The following is a 25,106-nucleotide window of genomic DNA, read 5'->3' as shown; positions in this document are numbered from 1 at the left end:
TGAAAGTTGGGTTCCTTCTTGTACCAGCTACCATTACTATTGATGAAACATAATTCTTCTTGCCCTTCCAAACCCTCAACCTCATTGACAGTAGGAGGTATCTCCTGGCTTGGGTTGCCAACAAAGTTCACCTGCGCTTGTGTGGCCTTATCAGCAATGAGTTTGTCAATCTTCTCCTGAAGAGCCTTTATCTCATTCCTTGTTTGATTGTCATCACCTCGGCTGCTTCTGTCATGGTCTCCACTGTAGACTGCATCACTCTTAACCATGTTGTCAACCAGAGCCTCTGCCTCTTTCTCAGTTCTCCCCAAAAAGAACCCATTGCTAGCTGTATCCAGTCTGGCTCTGTACATAGGAAGAGCACCTCTGTAGAATGTGCTCAGCAAGCTCTCCTTAGAGAATCCATGGTGTGGGCACTGAGCTTGGTAACCATTGAATCTCTCCCAAGCTTCACTGAATCCTTCCAAGTTCTTCTGTTGGAAGCTGGAGATCTCATTCCTCAACTTAGCAGTTCTTGAGGTAGAGAAGAACTTCTCCAAGAATGCCCTTTTGCAGTCTTCCCAAGTGGTGATGGAGTCACTTGGTAGAGACTTCTCCCATTGACGTGCCTTATCCCCCAAAGAGAAAGGGAATAGCTTGAGCTTTAAGACATCCTCGGACACACCATTAGTCTTTGACATACCACAGTAGCTGTCAAACTTATCCAAGTGATCAAATGGGTCCTCCACAGCCAGACCATGATACTTGTTGTTCTCTATGCAGTTTAGCAGTCCTGACTTGATCTCAAAGTTGTTAGCAGCCACAGCTGGTGCTCGGATTCCAAGTCTAGGACCATGGGTGTTGGGGCAGTCATAAGTGCCAATGGGGCGAGCTGGTCGCTGTTGGGGCCCTTGTGGAGCATTGTTTACTCCATTGGGGTTCAGAGGATTTTGTGGATCAGCCATCTCAGCTTCCTGTGTCTGCAGTAAAGCTTGTTGCTCTTCTTCTCTTCTTTTTCTAGCACACTCTCTCTCTAAAGCTCTGATGTCTGCGGCTCTTGGAACAAGGTTTGATGTACCCTTGCTCCTCAAGTTCATACACCTGAAAATCACAAAGAGTGAAGAAGAGAATCAGTAACTTACAAAAATAAAAATGACTTAGTCTCAAGCAAATGACTAAATCTCAATGTTCAAATCAAACTCAGAATTTGGCAACGGCGCCAATTTGATGTTAAGAGTTTTGAGGCTCCTAAGTCAAATGATAGTATAGTGGAAGTAAGTTGTCGAACCAAATCTGAGGGACTCAAATGCAGAGAGAATGCAAGTATCTGCTTAATCTAAGTGCAGCCAATGATTGGATGAATTCTATCAATCCTAACAATGAAACAAAACAGTAAATGAGATGACTTTTAAACTATTTCTAAAGGAGAACTCATGGGTATAGGGATTTCAGACTTTGGGTGATCAAGTTTCGAACTAAGGAATGTAAATGATGAATCAGACTATCAACCTTAAGCCTAGACACAATTCTAAGCAAGCTCTATGTCTAGATGAATGCTCATTTGCTAACATGTCTCAAACATCAAATGTCTTTGGTTGAATAACATGCAAGCAATCATTACTAACAAGTCTATTAGCTATCTTAGCATCTTTAACAGCAAATCTCTTTGGCAAAGTACACTAAAAGCCTAGAAGAGTTAACTCAGGCATTTCATCAAACACCTGTCGGGTGAGAAATGCCTAGAGATCACCCTTTGAGTGGCCTACTCAAATGATGCATTAAGATCACTCTACTATGCAAGGAACAAGTATGATCTATACCTAAAACATCCTAGAACTAGCCTAATCACCCTTAATCACCCTAACCCATGAATTCAGAAGGTGATTACTCACTAATCCCCATGATTCCTCTTAAACCCATGATGGATTTCAGATGAATCATATAGAGAAATAGAAGAGAAATCACAAGAACACAAGAACAATCAAAGCCAAAAGAGAACTTTTCTTCAGAGAGTTTTGTGTTCTTCAATAGATCAAAGATAAAAGATAATCTGCCAATGGTGGCTACAAAGAGTACTTAAACATTAGGTTTTTCAGTGCAAAAACGTGCACAATAAATTGCAAAAAGGTCCTTGAAAATAATAAAAATCGTGCACTGATAACGCGGAGCGACCTCGGCCAGTCGCTCCGAGAGGTCGCTCTGGGGTTGGGAGCGACTTCGGGTGGTCGCTCTGCGGGGTCGCTCCAGGGTGATTTACGGATGTCCGAAGCGATAAAGAGGCGAGTGACTTCATGGCGTCGCTCTGAGACTGGGCCTTAAGGTCGCTCCGGCTGGAGCGATGTCGCCTAGTCGCTCCGAGGTGGTCGCTCTGACCTTGTTTCTTCGTGTCTCCGAGTGATGAGAACGCGAGCGACTTGGAGTTATCGCTCTGGGAAGGTCGCTCTGAGAGGTGGGGCACAGCGACTCCGTAGGGTCGCTCCGGGTAGGTCGCTCCGATGCTTTGCTCGTCCAATGATCACCTTTTTCACCTCTTTTGAGCTCCAAACACATCCAAATGTCTCCAATAACTTCACTTGGCACTCCAGTACCTAATAGAGACTTATGCATGCAAAATGCAACCTAAACATGTCTAAATCCTAATCTATATGATGCAAATGCTTATGAATGAATAGCTAAAACAATGCAAATATGCAAGACATCACCGTCGATCTCAGTTTCCGGCCGGCGGTTTCGGCTCTTCTAGCCGCTGCCGGTTCGGCCATCGTAGCTATTTACAAACCCCTCTTTCTGTTTTTTTCTTTTAACGGCCATGCACCTCTCTCTTGGGTGGTGGGCCGCCTTTCGATTTCCGGGGAACGGTGGACTATGCACTGGTTACCGCCGGCTTATGACTCTGGGGCCATGCCATTTCGACGTCGGTATTGGTCGCCGGCTCTTGGTTCTCATGGATGTGATTGCGCTGCGTGGAAGGTGTTCTGTTTCGGTGTTTATTGGCCGAATTCGGAGAAGACATCGGTGGTTACCGATTCAAGCTCTCTAAAGTTCGGGCCGGTGGTGATTGACCCTGATACCTATACATCTAATACAGTTGTTAGAGGTGGTTTAGGTGATCGTGGGTTCTTGTTCCCGGTGTTTTTCGGTGTGGGTGGTTAAGTTAGTATCAGCGTTGATCTCTATTTGGGACAGAATTGGTGACTCATGTGTCCGGTGAAGCGACGGTTTTCGGCCCCGGCGGTGAGCTTTTGCCGTTCGTGACGACGAATCCTTCAGCGGTCTCCACGCGTCTCTTCGTTGGCGTGGTTTTAACACGTGGGGATGACGTGTTGTGGGGATCGATGTTTGATTTTGGTCTCGGTTTTTCCTTGGTGGACTTAGAGCTCTTTCATTTTGTGGGCTTTCGGTTAGAGAGTGTATATAGACCGGTTTATGGGCTCTTTTGTTTGTACTAATAGTTTGGGCCTACAGTTTGGGCTCCTGTTGTAAGTTTTTTCGGGTCTGGTCTGGTTTGGACTTGTGTCTCAGTAATAAATCTCTTAGACGGTAAAAAAAAAAAAGCATAATCCAAACCAAGAATAAGAAAACCAATTAGTTTTCCCCTTAATGTGGCAATGTATACTGGTCGTAACATGGAAGAGAAAATTTGGTGACACGTGACATTATTCTATCTAAACAGACGTGGCAAAGTAACAGACAAAACATATAATTAAATAAATTAAAGGAAATAAAACAAAATTAGAAAAAGACGTAAAGAAGCAGCGGTGGGTACACCGTACCTTTCTCAACGGCTGCTTTTAATTTTCTTTTTGTTTATCGATTTTTCTCTTTAAGCTAAAATTACAATATAACTGAGAATAATGCCAAGCTGGCACCTCACACGTGCCCATGCGACCCTAATATCCCGGCAACTCTATCACACGTGGACCACGGGTCCCACAATTTCACATATGTTTTGACACGTGGCAGTGTAAGTGACCGTCTGTTGTATCTAGTACTCTGCCTCATTTACGGATTCGCCCCGTTGGAATCTAACGGACTTGTCAAAGTCTGTCCCAACGGATAAGGCACTCTTCAAGTTTTTTTGTTGGCATCTTCCGTTTTAAATATTCTTTTTTTGTTCAGAGCATTGGCGTTTCAAATTCATGCATGCATAGCAGTTATTCTGTAAATTTATTAATATAGAATGAGTAATTTCCCAATCTCAAACATCAAATTATTGGCATGATTTGTTTTTGTTTTGGGATAAATGATACTTGGATGTTTCAAAAATAAAATCGAGATCTGTTTAAACACACAATGATCGTTTGTTTGAAAACGATACGAATAATTTAAGATGGTCACAAGACGCACAACTCTTGTCACATGAGCCACCTCTTTTGATGTACCACAATTTTGGCGTTTATACATTATACACACATTGGCATTTACGTACGAATACATACACTAACATACAATGAATCTTCCACGGTTTCTTACACCAAACACTTCTGTTACCAATATAGATTTTACTTGTTGTCAGTTTTGACCAGTAAATATTAAAGATGAAGAATTAAAAACGATTAGTTTCAAAAAAATAAAAAACGACAAGAGTTAGGCGAAACAAGAAAGAAACAACAAGTTCAAAGTAAAAAAAATCAAAGAAAACAACCAGTTTTTCAGTAAAAATTAAATAAAAATAGGAGGACGTAAAAGTGGTAGATACAGAATTTACAGAGGTCGTTGTCAAAGCTTTTTTTTTTCTAATTAAGAAACTTCTTTAATGGGTCACTGGTCAGCCGGATAACCGAAGAATCCTCATGCTTAATGTTTTCTTTTCACCTTTAATAATAAACAATACTATCTAGAAAACAACAAAACCACAATTAGAAAATACATAAATAAATAAAAAAACACATCACATCTTCCTCTCTGTTCTCTATAAATTAGCAGACAAGGGTGGTGTTGGTTTCTGCTTAGATATTTGTTTTTTAGTTTTCCCCTCTCTGCGAAACCATATTATTAAAACCCTTCACAACCTCCCATTACTTGTTCCACCACCATCTTTCACGTTTCTAAAGGCTCCCTTCTGAATCGCCCATTTTATAGAGGTTTGAACCAGTTTCGATGGCAGTTGAAGCACACCATCTTAACCCTTTATTTTCTTCTAACAGGTATATATGTGTTCTTCTCGTTCTCTTCTCTTTGTTCTTTTCTCTGTTTCCTTTTTCAACCAAACCTAACGTTATACACGGCTTATTTTCTTTTACAGAGAAATGATGCAACCCGTTGAAGCAAACAGTTTATTCTATAACAACAACCAGATCCGATACAACACTCTTCCAGCGACTGCGATGCCATTTAACCCTACCATGGAATGTCAAACTTCTACGTTTAATCCCATTTACAACATCTCACCTGTTGACGGTTTGGTTCATCAGTCCATGAAGCCAACGATCCATTCCGTTGATAGCTCAGTTACATTCAACAGTGACAATAATAATGGCAACAACGTTAATTATCTTCCTCCTGTGTCGTCTTTGAGAAAACGCCCCAGAGAAGAATCGGTTGTTGAAAACCCTATGCCAAGCCAGAAACGTTGCACTGATCCTCTCATGTTCCTAGGACAAGACTTGTCTTCTAACATCCAACATCACAACTTAGATATCGATCGCTTGATCTCTAATCATGTAAGTGTTGTTATTAAACATTTTTATTAACATAATTTTTTTTTTGCTGGTTCATATCGACTGATGATGTTTGACAATATTTTTTTATCAGGTAGAGATAATGAGAATGGGGATTGAAGAGAAGAGAAAACAGCAAGGTAGGAAGATAATGGAAGCGATTGAACAAGGGTTGATGAAGACACTTAGAGCCAAAGACGAAGAGATAAATCACATAGGCAAACTAAACCTCTTTCTTGAAGAGAAGGTTAAGTCTCTTAGTGTAGAGAATCAGTTATGGCGTGACATGGCACAGTCTAACGAAGCCACTGTAAACTCCCTAAGGTCCAATCTCCAACAAGTCCTCGCCGCTGTGGAACGTAACCGGTGGGAGGAGCCTACGACTGCTGATGACGCGCAGTCTTGTTGCGGAAGCAACGACAAGGGTGACAGTACTACGATGATGCGCACGGTTTCAAGTACGATGTGTAGAAGCTGTGGGAAAGGAGAAGCGAGTGTGTTACTGTTACCATGCAGACACATGTGCTTATGCAGTGTGTGTGGTTCTTCGATTAACACATGTCCAATCTGTAAATCTCCAAAGAACGCTAGTCTCCATGTTAATCTTTCCTAACAATACTCGGTAAATTGTAAATGTCCTAAAATAGTAAATAGTTGAAAACAGTATCAAAAATCCTGGTTTCTAAAACTGTACCAATAGTGTTGATGATGGAACACGAATCTTTGACATATGTGTCAGTATCTTTAATGTAGAAGGGGGGTTCACGAGGGTCATCCTGTTGCTGAAAATCGTGGGGTTAGGTTTATACCCACTTTCCAATGTCATATTGCACCAAAAAAAGTGGCAAGTTTCGTGGTTCAACTACTAGTCTTTCTCCATATATCAACGTCACTTTTCGCGAGATGGGTTTTCACTAGCATATACTTTTGTTGAAACGTTACAAGACTTTGTGTTTTTTCTAGAAATTTTATTATTATTCGATGCAGAAAAGTAAAGTAAGTGGTCGAAATCGTGGGTTATGCGTGACAGACCAGTGAACTAAAAAGCAAAAATTAAAATTAAAAGCTATTTCAACTTTTCCTCAATACTCGAGAGAACTGATGATAAAAAGAAGACGGAAGGAATGGGTCAAGTGCAAGTTAGACAGTAGTATATTTTAAGCGTATGTTAGAAAATAAACAAAGTTTGACTAGCCGTTACGATATCGCATTAAACTGACGTGGAAGACGCGCGCAAATGTCGCTGTGACAAAGAGTGGGTCCAATGTTGAGTAGTTTCCAACTTATCCTGTTTATATTAATACTATTTCTCATTAATATAGTATTTCTGGAGGGCAGAAAATAAATAAACGGGAATTGTAAAATCATAAAAGGTAAAGAGAGAGTTCCACCAAAATATCGATTATCTAATGATTTTAATTAGTAGTTTTATTCTTAGTTTAGTAAATATTCCATCTCTATCATGTATGTGACAAAAGCATATTTTATTTTTGGACCAAAAATATTCGGAATACTCGTGAAAAGGAAAAAAAGTCGTATATATCAATCTTTTAGAGGTATATATTCGTACGGGGATGAAATTTTCTTTTTAACAACACGGGGTGAAAACTTTTAAGATAAGTTTAAAATTAAAGAGTTTTGGATTATAACGTAATTTAGCGTACTAAAAAGGGCACATGAACTGATAGATTAGCTTATGGAAAGAAGAAAAAAGAATTTAAGAATCGATGTGCGTGAATAACAAGCTTGTGTTGTCCCTTTCATATCAAATAAACGCATTTGAATAATAAAAAACTGTATATATTTAAGTATTTGACTGCCTCCATTACACCCAACATAATCACCACGTCCTCTTCGTATTTAAATACCCTATTTGTTTGTCATATACTATTGAAATGTCAATAATGTGTTGTAGTCAATAATTCAATGCTGTGTTTACATGCTATCATGCAATCTACCACGGCATCATTAAGTGAACTATTACATATCGATTTTGAATTCGAAGGGAGTTTGACTGAGACTAATATAATGTTAGATTTTAACGTTGATGAGTTTTTTTATGGTTCATAATTCATACGCACGCAAGTGTTCAGATGTAAAACTAGAGCGAGGCTTCGAGGAACCACGTACTCTTTTTAGTTATTTGAAGCATGTGAAATGTAGTTGGTTCACGTTCTCTTTCCACGCCACTTTTTAAATATTTTCTTGTTATTTTCAATTTTTGAATGCAGAGTTTTCTTATACAGAAAAACGACAAACAAATACTGAAACATTTATGTCAATAGAAATAGATCGTATAAAATTCACCTCTAGAATAGCACTTTCATTGATTACGTCGTATATATAGTACATATAATTCTAGCACGACTCTGAAACTTGTTTGTGGAATGGTCCCGGGCTGAATCATCAACATTCACGTTATTATTGCCGTCTCTTCACGCTGTTTTTGTATTTTTGTGACATTATTAACTTGTCTGCTATTAACACGATACAGACGTTTGCGATTTTGATCATCAAGTCACGTCAAACAATTACTCCTCAATATTTTTTGTTTCTTATTTTTAAAATTCTAAACGAAGTAGAACGGGTAGTTAGTTTTTTTTTGACAAACAACGAGTAGTTAGTTTATTTATCCTTTTTTTGTTCAAAAAAAGTTTATTTATCTTTCTTGTAAAACAACCAATTAACCAAAGATCACATAAAAAAATTCCGATAGTGGCCATAAGGGCTATGTATTGCGACACATACGCACTACGCAACCAACCATGAGGAACAAATATATTTAATGCTAATAGATTATGTAATACTAGTACGGTACTGTGTATAACATAAAGCTTGCGAATCGGTAACTGAAAGGACACTGTCGGTAGAAAAAATAAGTTATTTTATTTAGGTAACAAATCTTAAAAGTGGAGTCCACAAGGAAAAAAAAAAGACAAAACTCCGCATTTAAAAACTTTTTGAAACATTAAAAACATTACACAAACACATCAACATCCCACCGCCGGGCCCACGCTTTATTTTCCTATTATTTGATTTTATTAATTAAAATTTAAATTTGGGCCGCTCTGAGCCCACGCTCGGGACCGTTTCTCTTTATTTCCCCTTCTCCAACACGTGAATCTGATTCCACACTTGGAACTTTCCTGGACTTCCATTTAGATATCAAACAAAATATTTGTATTTTGTCAATCAGTTAATATATAATTTGTGTGTATAATACAGTTAAAAAAAAGTATGCATCCACTTGACATGCTTAAAATTTCGTGCAAAAGTATTATACAGTCACGAAGTTATTGATTCTTTTTAATAGTTATTGGATGTGTTTGGAACCGACTTTTACATTTTCTTTTACATCGGCATGGAAGAGGCTTAACTTCTAGGTTGTGTGTTATGTGTGTCGTCACCTTTACCATCTGATACAGTACCATTGGATAATGGATTAATTTTTTCTCTTCTTTTCTTTTCCTTCTCAAATGAACTTTCACAAAAGTCAATAGAATACAATAATTCTGGTGACACATTACACACTCCAAATAATATAGTAGACATGAATAGTATTAAAGAAAATTAGTTAGATTTCCGAGTGGGGTCTCAACATAAAGTTTTTTCATATTTTGGAATTTCTCATTCTACTAGGTCTTTTTCTTAATGGAAATGACATAGGTCATCTTTAACTTTCAATGTACTCAGTAGTTAGATGAAGGAATATGATTCACCTTTTTATATTATAAGCAGTAGTAATGTATTCCACTACTTGGTTTTGAATATTATCTATGAAAAAGAAGAAGAAATTTCCACGGCAAAGACGGCATTAGAAAAACAAATTAATGTCATCATCATTTCGAAATTTATTGATTTGTGGGTCGGCTTTCATTTGTTCTGTAGCCTAACCTCGAACAATCAACGTCCCTACTTTCTTAGTTATACAATACTCCCTCTGTTTTTAAAAAATGTATGTTCTAGAAAATTTTTTTGTTTCAAAAAGATATATTTTTCATATTTTCAATGTAATTTTTGTCAACTAATTATGAATAATTGTGAATCTCAAAAACATTAATTGCATTTCTTAAAATCTTATTGGTTTAGAAATATAGGAAATATAAAATAACAAAAAACTATGCACTAATAAGTAAGTTTTAATATGTTTTATTAAAAAGTGTGAAAATCTCAAAACATCTATTATTTAAAAACAGAGGGAGTATATACTTATATTACAGAAATCAAATATGCTTTTAGACAAAAACTTTGGATGAGACCTCATATTCATAAATGGTGTACCATGTCAACCATGGACCAACGATGATTTCGATGGCCTCCTTTCTTTATCTTTTCTTCTTTCTTACAAATCTTTGGCAAATATTCTACTTTTCATACTAAAATGGAACCCAACTTTCGGCTTCTATCTAAGTCGTCCATACTCTGTGACGCAGTTCATAAATTAGTTGGTTGTTATTAAAGATGTTGACTGTTTATTTCACTTGAAATTGTTGCATTTATCATGTATATGTGATTGTGCTTTTTATAAGTATCAATCAAATCCTAACCAGAGGGGTGTTATCAAACCAAACCTTATTTCACATAAGCCCAAGAGCTAGTGAACTAAAAGTAATCAAATTTTATAAGAATAACTTTAGTAAGATTTTAAATGTGACACAAAACTAAAGATTTAGTAAAACACAGAAATAGGAAAAGTGATGAGAGAGATAAAAAGGGGCACATAGTCCTTGTTTCTAAACTTTATATTGTTCCCTACTTTGTAATGTGGGAGTTTATTGACAAGTATAGAATATATAAATCGTATCAAATTGTTAAAGCCACATTATATTATAATGTCTTAATGTGTTATCTTCGTCAGGTCTTGGATCTATCAAACAATATCAATTATATACATTGTAGTGACAGATCTAACTGTGCTTTTGATTGGACAACAAAAAGATGAAGTTTTTTTTTTTTTTTTTTTGATCAAATAAAAAAAGAAGATGAAGTTATAAAAGAGGTGTGAGAGGATATCAAGGATTTAAAGTAAAAAGGAGTAGCCTATACCAGTATTGCCTGCCCACTTGCTCTACCAGTATTGCAATATCATCATCTCTCTAATAGTACAAAAAATCAAAACACCATGGGGTTAGATGAAATATATAACTAGAAGTTTATGTTTCTATCCAAGACAAAAACCATTATATGGTTAAGACATGACACTGATATGTTTGATAGGAACAAGGCATGAACATTTACGGGCAAAGACTGTACTTTCGTGTGGATGAATAAAGGTGAAAAAATAGTTTGGTTGTTGTCCACATTAGGAACCAACCACTCAAAAAAAAATCTAACCATTAATATCATGCATAGTTCTCTAGTGGGGGCAAGTGGAAAGTATCACAACTCACACAGAATATGAAATTTCAATGTCGATCTACAGAAAATGGAGCTTAGAATTCAAACAATTATTATGTTCCTTTTCGCAAGCATGTGAATTTCGAAACAAGAGTAAAGCAATGCAATGATGGTATGACGAAGAATAAATTCACAAGATAGATAATTAGAGTAAAGCTAAAGAAAAAGTGATGGAAAAAACAAGATGTGCGTCGGCTACTTTGCCAAAGGGAGAAAATAGTAAAAAGACAGACTTGAGGTCGAAGGTGAGTCCACACTAAATTAAAAGATAACATGATATCATACATATCCTATACACATGGAATATTCTTTTATTGTTTATTAAAACAAAATCACGAAGATCATTGATTATGATGATTTATGCGATTAAGATTCCAATAAGAGTTTAGTTTATATATTATATGATAATGATGATGGTGATTAATAGTGGCGCAAGTAAGGAAGATGAATGGTGTGAAGTGATGGATGAATGGTGTCCTTAGTGTCCAGCAGGCCATGACAACAACAAAACACGATTGCTTAATTGAATCAAGAAAGCAAATATGGACCCCATCCACCACAAAAACGGACCATAAAGATTGAGTCCCTACAAAATCAAGATGCCTAAGTTGGATGATTGTGACACACTTATTTCATCTGTAGGATCCAATCAATAGTGTGTATCATCATTATTATATTAACATTTTACAGGTGAGTGGAAAACTAGTGCTTCGAACTTAGAAGGCAATGTGATAAACTTGCAATTTTAATAACATGACGGATAGATTTTTTAAAATCCAAAGTTTCACATATCTCTGTACCTTCCAATAAGTGGAGGCGATGACATGTTCCAAGTCTTTTTGTTTGTAAGATAAAAAAAAGAAGAATTTTTTTTTTCTTTTTTGAACATTGAGAAGAAAGTTTACTTGGGCTGTTTAGAATATGGGAAATCAAAATACTAACAATAAGTCTAATATAAACAATAATTAAACATCCATATGGCTCGTTTCAAGCCCACTAAATAAAGTGCATCGAGCATGCATGAATACTGTACATCGTAAGCTGAGATAGAAACTTATGGTCTACCTGCAAAATCTTACTCAAACAGCCCAAGAGAAAAACCCAAAAAGGATATCATTATCGAAAGAATCTCATCAAATTAAGTTTTGAAACGGAGAATATAAACCCAAAAGGCCAAAACTGAACCGAGCTAGATAACTCTAGATTAAAAAGTAACTTTATATAAGGGAGATAGAGTCATTCAGAGTAAGATCAATTATGGATCGTTTATAGTTTGTCTTCAAAATATTTATTGTTTTTTTTGTCTTCAAAAGATTTATTGATACCAAGAATAGAATAGGAAAATGTAGGTCAGATTATATAGGAGAAACGGAGAATATTATTATAAGGATCAATATGGGTATATATAATCATGTAAGTTCATATACACAATACGATACATTTAATATGTATATAACAGAAAACTGATGATCACTGATCAGTGTATCGTCCCTTGCAACATCCAACAAAAGATCCAAGTACTATACTAGTAATCAACTTATCAGGTTAATTTCAAGACACCTAACTAAGAGAAGAAGGGCCGAAAGCAAATTCCACAACCGATCGTAGCTCGTCCCAGTTCTCGTAGGTTATATTGTCAATGTTGTCGTTTGAGAAATGTGGAACTGTATTATCGACTTGAGTAGTAGTACTAGTGGTGTCCATGGGAAGTATCTGGTTTTGATCATGATGCGTTTGGTGAAGCTGGAAAACGTTCCTCTCATAACTCTCTTTGCGTTCGATAACGTTGATATTATTGGTACTACTACTACTCTCATTGTCACCGAAACTGATATAAGCTTCTTGATACTTAGATTGTTGCGGCTTCATGCGTTTCCCACCTGCTAACTCTCTCCAGTCCGGAGTGTATTTTCTACTAGACACATTTCTCTTGAATATCCGGCACAACGTCCACACTTCCTGCAATCGTATATCATATGAATCAATTAGAACCCACCCTGAGATTTATGTGACTTGTACATATATATGTTTTAGATAGTTTGGGCGCCGAATAATTTCTATATATTAAGCATTTAAAATTTGAGGGCTAAAGACAAATGTTTCATCCGGCTATCCCAGGACCAGCCATGAAATCATGAGCATTATTCTTTTTAATAAAGGGAAGACATTCCACACCGAATAAAGATTTGTATAACAAAACGTGTAGCCAACCATAATATCTTTGATTATGAACTCATGATTGAGTAGGTTACAAACTTACAGCATGTAGCAAGGAGGAAGGAGTAGGGTTAAGGAGAGTGGAGCCACCAGGGATGGTGTCATTGGCTGTTGGGAGGCGAAACTCGTGCATCATCCAATCTGTCTTGCTTCCTTTCCCGGCGCTTCCAAGATAATAAACGAGTGTCTTCTTTAGACCGATCACGGCTTTGCTGGAACCATCGGAATAGACAGGCTTATCGATTCCTGTGGCTTTCCAAAAACCGGAACCAGTCACTCGGTTCGGTCTTATGCTGTTTCTGTACTTCCTTCCTCTCCTGCAGAAGAAGTAGCTCTCCTTCTCCGTATTCCTCGAGCCTTCAAATAAACAAACATCTAATCAGCAGCTTATAACTACAATTTTATGTGTTAAATTTTATTACAAAAAATGCATGAAGGTTTTCCTTTTTTTTTTTTTTGTAATGAGAATAAACTCTAAAAATATACTTGGTATATACATGCAAGAGTGAGTGAGAAAACTTACGAGGAAGATCCCATGGATCGAATTTATAGATATCAATTTGGCTGATGATCTCATCGATCTTGCTTGATTTCTTGAGGAGTACCTTCTTAGAGAGATAAAAGCCTACAAGCTCTTCATCTGTCGGATGAAACCTGAACCCTGGAAGTTTTAAAACTTGTTTGCCTTCTTCTTCTTGTTCTTCCCTTCTTGTGTCCCATGATCCCATCGCCTCCTCCATGCCTTTAGTTTACTGTTTTATTGTTTGGCTTTAGGACTCTTACATTAGAATCTTCTTGAGATTGTATAAAGAGAACATGTGTCGTGTGTGTGCATTTATATGAAAAAGATCGACATGGTCAAGTCCTGCCTGTTGACTTATTAATCCCTCTTTAATCAATTACTAGATCATGACCCGCTCGATCGAGCGGGAGTCATTTTTTTTTTATCTTTGTTTTTACTAAATGTTATACATGATCGTCAATGTGTATTAATATAAAATTTTGATAAATAACAATGTGTACTAATGTGTTTAAGTAAGCAATGTGTTTAATTACTAAATTTGATTTTTAAATTTTATGATAACGTAAAGTAGATTTTTTTCTGTATTATTTAAAATATATAGTGCTATATATTTTGTATTTTCAACATTTATCATACAAACTTACATTGGGGTATTATTTATATGAAAATATGTGTAACATAATATATTTATATATTATATAAATATATGCACACCCGCACGGGTTTTATTTTTAAAATGTATTCTATATTGTTTAGTTTTATGTAGTATCGAATTTGTATAATTCAATTTTGTGTTTAAAGAACAATATCAAAACTGTCTTTCGTATGTAAAAATAACATTTTGCAAGCACGAGTTGTGTCTTTTTATTGTAACACAAAATTTTATATAAAACTTATGTTTTTTTGTACATTACGAAATTTAATTTTTTAAAATAATTATTACGTAATTTCAAAGTGAATTTTATCTCTGAGGTCTAATATATTTTGTGTGTAATGGTTCAAAGCATTTTCGATATATATTATATTTCAGTTTGGTTTGTTTTTAGTATTATTGTATAAGTATAATACTATACAATATTACTATATTCTATACAATATATGAAGCTATGTGTTATTTGTTTTAGAAAGTAGATTATGCCCAACGTAGTTATAAGAATAGTCATATCTTTATGTATGTGTCTATGACTTATCTACCTAATGTTATTCGTACTAATAAAATTAATATGGCCAATGAAAATATACTGATCAATTTAAAATGAATTGTATAGGGTAATTATATAACGATTAATATTTTTTAGTATTCTTAGTATATATCTTATTTAAATCGACATGTAATAAATGTATAAATCATATATGGAATATGGACAAAAAAAAGAATTGTATTTAAGGAAATACATCAATGCAAAATTAGATTATGGTACGTATTATATATAAAGAATGAGACATTTAATTTAAATATATGAGGTCCACCTTTAAAAATCCACCTAGAAAAAGTTGCAATGTTCCTGTTTTAATAAGATAGATCGGACCCAGTAAAAGTCTTTTGGGCATGAGATTTTAGAATTAGTCTTTTCGCCTCAGTGACTAATATGACGCTTTCACCCTTCTTTCACTGGAGAGGCCAACTAATGCCAAGGAGAGGACTGACTTTTGATCACACTGATTTAATTGTTTTGTGTTCTCTCTTCCAACATTATCTGACGGGATTCAACTGTTTCAAACATTATATTCCTTCTAGGCTCATCATTATTGTTTGCATATTAAATTCTCGGCCAAGAAGAAATTATCTATCTATCATCATGACTTTAAGGCATAATTTCTACTTCGTGCTCGTAAAGGTAAAGATTTGTATGCTTTTTGATCCGAAACTTTTAACTTGGACAGATGAACAAAAGAAAAAGATAAACATGAGGATTTAGTTCTTATAATTTTCTATTCTGTAATTTCTACGAAATTGACAATGACCAAGCCACCTAATGAAGACCGAATATTACCACTCAGCTCCATTCTCACTTCTCCAAAAGATTTAACTGGTTATTGTAGTTCAACTTATTTTTTTTTAAAGAAATTTAGTTGAATCAAAAAGACCTTTGTACAAACTAATATGCAACTGTAATCTAGAGTAGTTTGAATGTTTTAGAAAAAACCAGAGATAAAACAGTTCGCCTCAAACTTCTATCGGTAAAGGGTCTGGGTAAAAAACACTGGGAAGAAGGATTACCACCTGGTTTGGAACAAGAGCTCTAAACACTTAGAGGAAAATTTTGATATAGTTCTTAATTGTACAGTTTCTTTACAAACAGTTAGCACTTGATGTACAAAGTTTTGATTGAATAAAATTTTATACTCATTCAAAAAAAAAAAAACCAGAGATAAAATAAACTTCTATTTTCTAGCTCGAATCAAGTCGCCATTGCTTGCGTCAAGTGCTTCCCACCTTTCCTGATTGTAGTTCAACTTAATTTTACACATGAACCAATTGTTAAATCTCTTCTTAACACGAAAAGTAACTATTTGGCCTAATTTAACAAAATAGTCAATTATTATTTATATTTCAATATTTAGAGCATTTCTATGGATTTTTTTTTTGCTTTTAATATTACAAATTAGAATGATTAAGTTTAGTGTTAAAAAAAAGAATGATTAAGTTTCCTCCAAAAAAAACCTTGTTGGCTATTTTCCCACTATGATAAAACAAAATTCTTGGAATCCACATTTGAACAAATAACAACTATATTGTGTTTGAATTGGTCAAATTTATTCTTTAATAAAAAATACTATTTTCAAAGTTTGCTATATCCTATTTTTTTCATGTTTTGATTTTTCACGTGTATCTCAACAGTTAACTATTCTAAAATAACCACTAAACAAAGTCTTTTTGATTAACACTTAACAAAGTCTTAACTATAAACAAACAAACAAACAGTAAAACAAAATAAAAGCTAAAAAAAAATCAAAAAGTTCTGATGTAAAAACAATAAGTTTTAACCAAAATAATAAATGATAACATTCGATGATAGGTTAGATGATTTGTTTTTTCTTGTCACATGCGTTGGTGGTGATAACTGATAGATGTAAGTTAACTATTAGCAAACCGCGAGGCTACTAAAATCTTTCGATTGGAGAAGTATGCTTAATCAAAGCTGTGGAAATATTGTCAAGTAAATACTTAAAAAGTGGTGGGATAACACTGTAATGCTATTTCTCCTGTTGTAAATAATGCTCCCATAATTATTATTTTCTAAAACATAAATTTCCAACGCACTGAAGAGTTTCCCGTTAATACTCTGCTCATTGACAAAACTCATTAGAGAAAAAGCTATTCAAGATAATATTGGTTCTGACTCTTTTGTCCAAAACTGTCCAACATCTTAAGAAATGCTTTTACCTTTAGTTACTTTTTTTTGAAAGAATATTAAATTCATTCAACCAAAAAGATTGTTTACAACTAGGTTTGAATTTGGATCGGATATTCAGATTTTTGAAGGTATTTGTGATTTACTTCCTATGTTATGGATGTTTATTTTTTTGATTTGCGTTGTTTCTGAAAATTAAAGATATTCAGAAAAACAGATGTCCGAAAATAAATAGATATTTACGGATATTTACGAATACTTACGGATATCTCATTTGTTTTGACTAATACAAATAATCTTAAAAATTCGATACAAATTTATTTTGTAAAATATTCTTTTGCATGATATATAAGATAAAGATTAAAAGAAGTAGTGAATCTACATATTTTGTAAAAAAAAATAAACTTAGTCAACAATTATAATAACACAAAACTTAAAAAAAAAATTATAATTGTCATATTTTATTTTCCTTTTATGTAATATTTTTATATAAGTAATAATATGAATAGAATCTGTCAAATTATATATTAGAATAATAATTATATAATTTTATACATTTAAAACTTTAAATATAATAAAGATATACATGTATTTATATATTACCGGATCAGATCGGATATATGCTTTTCAAAATTTTAATATTCGTGATTTGTTTCGATTTTAACGGATATTGATATTTCGTATTTGTTTTGCTTCGAAAGCTTATGGATATCCGATTTTTTTCCGGATTAAATCGAAATAATCAAACGAATAACGAATCAAATCAAATTTAGCGGATAAATGTTCAGCCCTATTTACAACAACTGTTGCTGTTTTTTTTAAAGTGAAATGAAAACCAAAATAGCTTTACATCACATTTGAAATTATCGATATAGAAAAACCATGTTTCCTGACCTTTACTTTTATTGGGGTGTATAAAGAGTTAAACTTATGTACTAAAGTAAGTTTGATGTAAAGGAGAAGTAGGGAACCATAAAAACAGCAGCCAGTATCTTAGTATGATAATTGTTACATAAAGATACTAGAGAAACTTTGATAAAAGAAAGATACTAGAACACCATTCAAAATTGGAATGAACTATAATTTTCCTATTTATTTGTTTGTTTAAATTTGTAGAGTCAATTCGTTGCGGCTGGTCAAGTCAAGAATAATTCACCCTGAGTCATCAATGGTTGACCCCAAGTTGTTCATATTGGACATCTTCTCCATCTACTATAAACCGTATTAAATTTGTCAGTTATTATTGGGCAACTGATCTATCTTTAAAAGATGTTTATAACGAAAATAATATTATCGTTGTAAAGTAAACCAGAACACCTACATATTGGCTTGGCTCATTCTCATATATGCTCCACAATTTAAGAAGCATTAAAAAATTTGTAACTACAAGAAGAATACGTGCGATGGAACGCCAAACATGGGAGACAAAAAACAAGGGAAATAAATATATGCGAGTGCGACGAATCGATGATGTAAGAATGTGATGATCAAATCTAGTATAGAGAAAATTCTTTATTTGGAGGAAGACACGAGGTAACTGGTATATATCATAGTGGCTCGTTGATTTAATCCGATCGTGGATTGACTTTGAAAAGACAAAATTACATTATACTTTTGTCGTGAATGCGAACAAAATACCACATTTAAAGTTTATACAAATAATATCTAGTATATAAAAATTTGTCTAATTTTGATTAGTATGAAACATTTTGGGAAGGAGCCCAAAACTAAATCCATGCAGACTTTGTCTACAAGTCCAAAGTGGACAAGCAGTAAAGGTTAGATGGATTAATCCTAATGGTGTAACAAAGGTTAGGTGAATAGTCACGTTGGTGATTACAGCGGTACAAGAAGTGTGTCAGGTTTCACTGGAGATTGGAAACCAATAGTTCATGTGGTACTTGGTTTGAGAAGAAGTTTATTGTAAATGCAAACAAAATTTCACATTAGAAGTTTAGACAAATAATGTCTAGTATATAAAAAAATGTTCAACTCTGATTAGTACGAGATCTTTTGGGAAGGAGCCCAAAACCAAATCCATACGGGTTTTGCCTATAGACCCAAAATGAACAATATCGTATTAATCGGACAATGCGAATTCTCGCTGCAGTGGTTTTGGATGGACGATCAAGACAAGCTCCTCCGTTACCCTTTGTAACGAAGCGGACTCTAGGCCTCATGTCAATTCAGCTCTCGTCGCTGAAGCCCTGGCAATCAAACACGCTCTCCGCTCTGCAGCAGCACAAGACATCACCAATCTCAACAACTTTCAAGTCCTATATTGTTTCGTGTAAAGAGTAAAATTTTCAAAATTCTTGTAGCAGAATAATTATATAATTTGTGATAAGCTAATATGATACAAATACAGTAGATGTTGCTCGTGCATAAAAACGTTATGAACATACATAACTAGGGCCTGCCCTGAAAATTTAATTTCAACTAAATTTTTTTATAGATTCGGGGGTCTAATTTTTTTTTTTTTTTGAAGACTTATGTTTATATAAAAAAATTCACAAAAAAAAATTAGAGACCTGTTAGCGGTCCAGGGCTGATCTGTATATATAACATTAGTGTAAGATATGCGTGTAAGAAAGCTAATATTTTAAAGTAGGTTTAGTTTATTTAAACAATTTTTTAATCATAGGTTTATTTGAATCCATTTTAAACGAGTTTTAATTGAGCTTAAGTGAAAAAAAAAAGATCATACTCTTTAAGATATTTTAGCAAAAAAAAAACGAAGGAAAATGTCAAAAGATACTTTATAGAAGGAAGCAATGGCACGAGCTTTGAAAATCTGAAAATGTCCAACGTCACAATATTTGAAGTACGTTAATTAAACACACACGTTTCACCAACACGTCACAACTAGAAATGTTTAGAATTCTCACGCTTATGTCATATCGACTTTCTTCAAAATTGTCGCATTTTAAAACGGTATGGTAGTTTTCGATCTAATTGTCGTTTCCTTCTTTTATAGTCAACGAAAAAATGTACGACCTGAACACGATGGATACGACTAAAGACTCTAAACTGAAAATTTAGTATGCCATGAAAACGAGATAATAAATGGAAACAATAAATTCAATTTTTGTTCAAAAAAACAATAAATTCAATTTATTAGGAGATAAACGATAAGAAAAGTCTCGATCTATAAATTGGAAACCGTTGCAGAAATTGGCAAAAGGAAAATCATTACACTGAAAATCATTAGTTCCCTCAGACTCGAGCACTTTGAAATATCTATGGGTTTAGAAAACTCAAACCATTCAGCCTCATATGCGTGTAAATTTCATAAAGTTGCATCACGTCACGTACGTTTTATGGAGTGCACAGAAAGAAGACTTTTCCCATTATTGGGATTGAATAAACATAAAAAGGAAACAAGCGTCGCGAATTGTGGTTAATTTGACACATAGAAACTGATAAAAGTGATAATAGTATCAATCGGCACGAGCAAAGTCGAGAGATTTCTTGCCATCGTGTGGTTGGCCGAAGAAGTTGTTCATGTAGTCTTGAAATAACACCTCTTTGTAACGAGCAACCCCGTCACGTTCCACCACTTCCGGCAACGGACCAATCTTCTCGGAGGGATTAGGTGCTGTGAAAATAGGCACAGAGACTCTAGATCCAATGTTTGTGGTTCGAACCCTATGCTCCGCACTTTTGTACTTCCCATTGCTTAGAATCTGTTGATAAAATTTTATATAGTGCCATACTAGAGTATTCTAAGTAGATACGAATCTAATCTTATATATAAATAAATATAGTTTAAAGGTGTTTTAACAATGTGAAACCTGCAAGGTATCGCCAACATTGATGACTAAGGCTCCATTAAGAGGAGGGATCTCGGCCCAGTCACCGTTGTCTAGTCTAACGTAGAGACCACCAATGCCATCTTGTAATAAAACTGTCAGCATTCCCATGTCGGAGTGACGACCGACGCCTATAGTGAGCTCGGGGCTGGGACATGTTGGGTAGTAGTTCATGTTGACCATCTTTGTCCCCATCAAACAGTTCATTCTCTCTTCCTCTAGTGTCACTCCTACATCCTCCATCAAAACTTCAACTACTCTTTTCACCATTGTCATGGATGATTTTAGGAAATCAAGTGCCACCTCTCTGTCACACATATACACATTGGCAATGATTGAATTGATTAATATCTCTCAGAATATAGTTTAAGAGTTATTCTTGGATTCACCCCCTAGGGTGAACCTTTAGGTTCACCAACCAATAGTATTGTGTTATTTTAGATTTAATATCTTTTATAAAAGGAAATAAAGTAAATGCAAGTTATATTATGTTTTTTAAATATAGAAAAAATAGTAATTGATAAAAAACGAATTTTAAAAAATAAATTTAATAACTTTTAAACAGTAAAAAAAATACTAAACCCTAAACCCTAAATCATAAACCCTAAACCTTTGGGTAAATCCTAAACCCTTGGATAAATTTTAATCTCTAAATTATAAACAGACACTAAATCTTAAAACACTAAACTCTAAACCATAAACCCTAAATCCTAAACCCTAAACCCTTGGATAAACCCTAAACCGTTGGATAAATTTTAATTTCTAAATTATAAACACTAGACACTAAATGTTAAAACACTAAACCATTAATACTAAACCCTAAACCCTAAACCCTAAACCCTAAATCCCTAAACCCTTGTGTAAATTCTAAACCCTTGGATAAATCATAAATTCTTGGACTTATAACTTGTAGTTCATCTGAAGGTTTAGAGTTTAATGTTTAAAATTTAGGGGTTAGAGTTTTGTATTTTGTTGACAGTGTTAAAAATATTTTATTTTTTTTACAACTACTATTTATTTTTACTTATTTTTATCCTTTTTATTTTAAAAACATAATATAACTTAGTAATTATTTTATTTCCTTTTATAAAAGATACTAAATCTAAAATAAGACAATGCTATTGGTTGGTGAACCTTTAGGTTCACCCTAGGGGGTGAACCTAAGAAAAAGTCATAGTTTAATGAGTTATTCTTGGGTTCACCCCATAGGGTGAACCTCTAGGTTCACCAACCAATAGGATTTAGTTATTTTAAATTTGACATCATTTAAAAAAGGAAACAAAATATTGTCAAATTATATTACGTTTTAAAAATAAAAAATAAAGTAAAAATAAATAAAATAATACTAAAATAAATAAAATAATACTAAAATAAGTATTTTTCAAAAAATAAATTAATACCACAAAAAAACACTAATCTCTAAATGTTAAACCCTAAATCCTTTAGTAAACCTTTGGATAAATTATAAAACTTTGATTTAAAAAACTATTTATAACACAATCAACAAAAAACTATACCCTAAATCCTAACCCTAAATCCTTGGGTAAACCCTAAACCCTTGGATAAATCCGAAATTCTTGGATAAATCTTAAAATTTAAGATTTATCCAAAAGTCTAAGATTTAATGTTTGTTGGGAGCGTTAAAAATATTTTTTGAAAATATTTTTTTTAGATTAAAAAGTTTTTTTTGTGATTAGTATAATTTTTATTTAATTTTTATCTTAAAAATATAATATAATTCGATAATATTTTGTTTCCTTTTTTAAAAGATACTCAATCTTAAATGACACAATCCTATTGGTTGGTGAACCTAGAAGTTCACCCTAGAGAGTGAACCCAAGAATAAGTCGTTTAATTGCTATTTTTAGTTCAAACTTGTATAACACAAAATTGATGTATTTATAACAATTGGAACATAAAAACGCCACAACAAAGTTTCTATATCCATTTTCGGGAGTATTTTTTTTTTTTTTGTAACACTAAAAAAAAAAAAAAAAAAAAAAAAATACTCCCGAAAATGGATATAGAAACTTTGTTGTGGCGTTAGCATTTTCGGGAGTATTTATGCACTTGCTTATAATCATATTTAAATAGATTAAATAGAAATCACACTATTTTATTAAAATGCGTATAGTTCTTTTCATTTATACCTGCATTGTTGAGGCCAGTGTTGAAGAGCCTCATGGTCATTGGTGTAAAGCATGCTCACATAATCTTTCCACTCAATGGCCTTCTCTTTCTCTGGCACGAAGCTCGTCCCGTACTTAACTAGCTTGCTTGGACTCACTTCTTTTAGGTAAACCGCTTTATTCTCAGGAGGTTGTTCGAAAAACTCATGTGCTGACGTCTTCAGCAATTCAAGCAGCTCCTCTGAAACACCGTGGTTCACCACCTGCCATTAGAAACTTGTTCCTCAAAATATAATCTGATCTCTTACTGAACATGCAAGTAATAACCAGAGCTGAACCGAACATAACCAAATGAAACATTAGCTCTCAATCCCAAAATTTCCAAAGTTAATATATATATATATATATATATATATAACCCCTCAAATTGTTAAAGAGATTAAAGTTCTTACTAAATTATGTAAGGCCTCAAAATTTCATCACCGGCACTGGTAGTAACCGGGTCAAATTTGCATATTCACACGCAACATATGAATTATTTCTTTAGTTTTGGTTAATTATATTGCAGATAAAGAAAAGCTATTTACATCAACCTAAAATACTATGCGTCTACCATTGGTTACCTGGAAGAAGCCAAGCGTCTCAGCAGCTTCGACGATTTGTTTCGCCACCTCCTTGTGGCCCGGACCGTCTAGCTGAGAAAGATCTATTGCCTGGACAGCTTCACACGTTTGGCCGTTTGGGGTCGCTATTCTCTCAGAAAGCGGTTGGACAAAAGGCTGTGGAACACAAGACATGCCAGAGTCTATCAGACCCTTCACGCCATTACCTTCTTTTACCACGAAGTTGAACAATGTGTCTCGGTCCTCGTAATTGACAGCCATTGTGTCTATATTCTTCTTTCGAAAATGAATGTTGAGAGATCCTAACAAGGAGACGGTGTATATATACTTACTAAATGTATGGAGAGCATTACTTCTTCTTTTTCGGTCTGAACGAGACGATCAGTACTTGAGGTCACGCTTTAAATGTAGTTCATATTAGATACAGTGTGGGATCACGCTATAATCACTTGGTACTCCCCCAGAACTGATAGTTGATTTGACTAATCACAGGCGTGTATAATGCCAATTTTTAGTAATGCTTATAAAATCGTGCTTGATACTACTAACTACTAGTCTACTACCATGAGCCACGCCTCTCTCTTCAGCTTAACATCTTCACAATCAAGTAGCTTATCTATTATGGGCCTAAAACTAAAAGCCCATGAACCTCAACAGTTTCAATTAAATTAGAAGCCCAGCAAGGCGGATGCCTATGTTCTCAAATTCAAATTCTAGTTACGGGGGTGGCTGTGAGTGCTTTAGATTGTCAAAATCAATTGAACTTTTCTTTCATTAAAAATATATACAGCAAAAAAATCTCTAGAAATTTAAAAAATGGTTGGAGAAAGCCTTTTTTCAGAGCAAATAATTAATGCTTTAGAAAGTTACAGCAGGTTGGATAGTGAGAGACTGTGAAGGAAAGACTTTGATTCACAGTAGGAGAGCTTTCAATGGGGTGTCTTCTCTTCTGGAAGCTAAACGGCTTGCCTTCATATGGGCTATTGAGAGTATGATTTCTCATAAAGTGGAGAGAGTGACTTTTGAGATAGAAGCTTCAGAATTGGTGGGAGTTATAAATAGACCAAAGGCGTGGCCAGCTTATAGGGCGCATGGTGAGGCGTTAAGAGATCTGCTGAGTACCTTTAAGGAGTGGCAGGTGGCTCTGGTAACAAGAGAAGCTAACAAAGGATCATTTCTGATTGCTCGGAGTGTTACAAAGTATTTGAGGTTGCAGTCATATGTGGCATAGGGAGGTCCTTTATGGCTTAATGATTTGCTTGTGAGTGAAGTTATCGGGTCCTGACGGAACTATAGGGACGGTTCTCGCTTATTTGGGATGGAGTTTTGGTTTTATAAGAAGCGTGTGTCTCAGGCCTCGCTGTCTTTCAATTTGGTTCTGTTTTTCTCTTTGTTCTTGTCTGGCTCTGT

The 25,106-nt window shown here is 34.5% G+C and overlaps 3 protein-coding genes and 1 non-coding gene across 4 annotated transcripts; 2 read left to right on the top strand and 2 right to left on the bottom strand.

Annotated features, from left to right (window-relative positions):
- The first annotated feature begins 399 nt into the window (after window positions 1–399).
- On the top strand, window positions 400–506 carry LOC130497194 (small nucleolar RNA R71). Its single transcript, XR_008936205.1, has one exon. It is a non-coding gene; the product is annotated as a small nucleolar RNA R71 (small nucleolar RNA).
- A 4,414-nt stretch (window positions 507–4,920) lies between these two features.
- Window positions 4,921–6,370, top strand: LOC108806135 (probable BOI-related E3 ubiquitin-protein ligase 3). The gene is made up of 3 exons (XM_018578167.2): window positions 4,921–5,126; window positions 5,225–5,642; window positions 5,734–6,370. The coding sequence occupies exons 1-3, from the start codon at window positions 5,080–5,082 to the stop codon at window positions 6,250–6,252; spliced, it is 984 nt and encodes a 327-aa protein (XP_018433669.1). The 5' UTR covers window positions 4,921–5,079; the 3' UTR covers window positions 6,253–6,370.
- A 6,045-nt stretch (window positions 6,371–12,415) lies between these two features.
- Window positions 12,416–14,043, bottom strand: LOC108810345 (transcription factor JUNGBRUNNEN 1-like). The gene is made up of 3 exons (XM_018582463.2): window positions 13,777–14,043; window positions 13,297–13,610; window positions 12,416–12,995 (listed from the first exon to the last, which is right to left on the bottom strand). Exons 1-3 carry the CDS (start codon window positions 13,991–13,993, stop codon window positions 12,597–12,599), a joined length of 930 nt encoding a protein of 309 aa, XP_018437965.1. The 5' UTR covers window positions 13,994–14,043; the 3' UTR covers window positions 12,416–12,596.
- Window positions 14,044–20,466: 6,423 nt separating this feature from the next.
- On the bottom strand, window positions 20,467–24,138 carry LOC108810911 (scopoletin 8-hydroxylase). Its single transcript, XM_018582981.2, has 4 exons — window positions 23,697–24,138; window positions 23,095–23,336; window positions 20,927–21,251; window positions 20,467–20,818 (listed from the first exon to the last, which is right to left on the bottom strand). Exons 1-4 carry the CDS (start codon window positions 23,955–23,957, stop codon window positions 20,573–20,575), a joined length of 1,074 nt encoding a protein of 357 aa, XP_018438483.1. The 5' UTR covers window positions 23,958–24,138; the 3' UTR covers window positions 20,467–20,572.
- Window positions 24,139–25,106: the final 968 nt, after the last annotated feature.

Source organism: Raphanus sativus, chromosome 6 (assembly GCF_000801105.2).
Source record: "Raphanus sativus cultivar WK10039 chromosome 6, ASM80110v3, whole genome shotgun sequence".
NCBI classification, from domain to species: Eukaryota; Viridiplantae; Streptophyta; class Magnoliopsida; order Brassicales; family Brassicaceae; genus Raphanus; species Raphanus sativus.
Note: the sequence above shows the minus strand (reverse complement) of the source record. Positions and strands in the feature narration are given on the sequence as shown.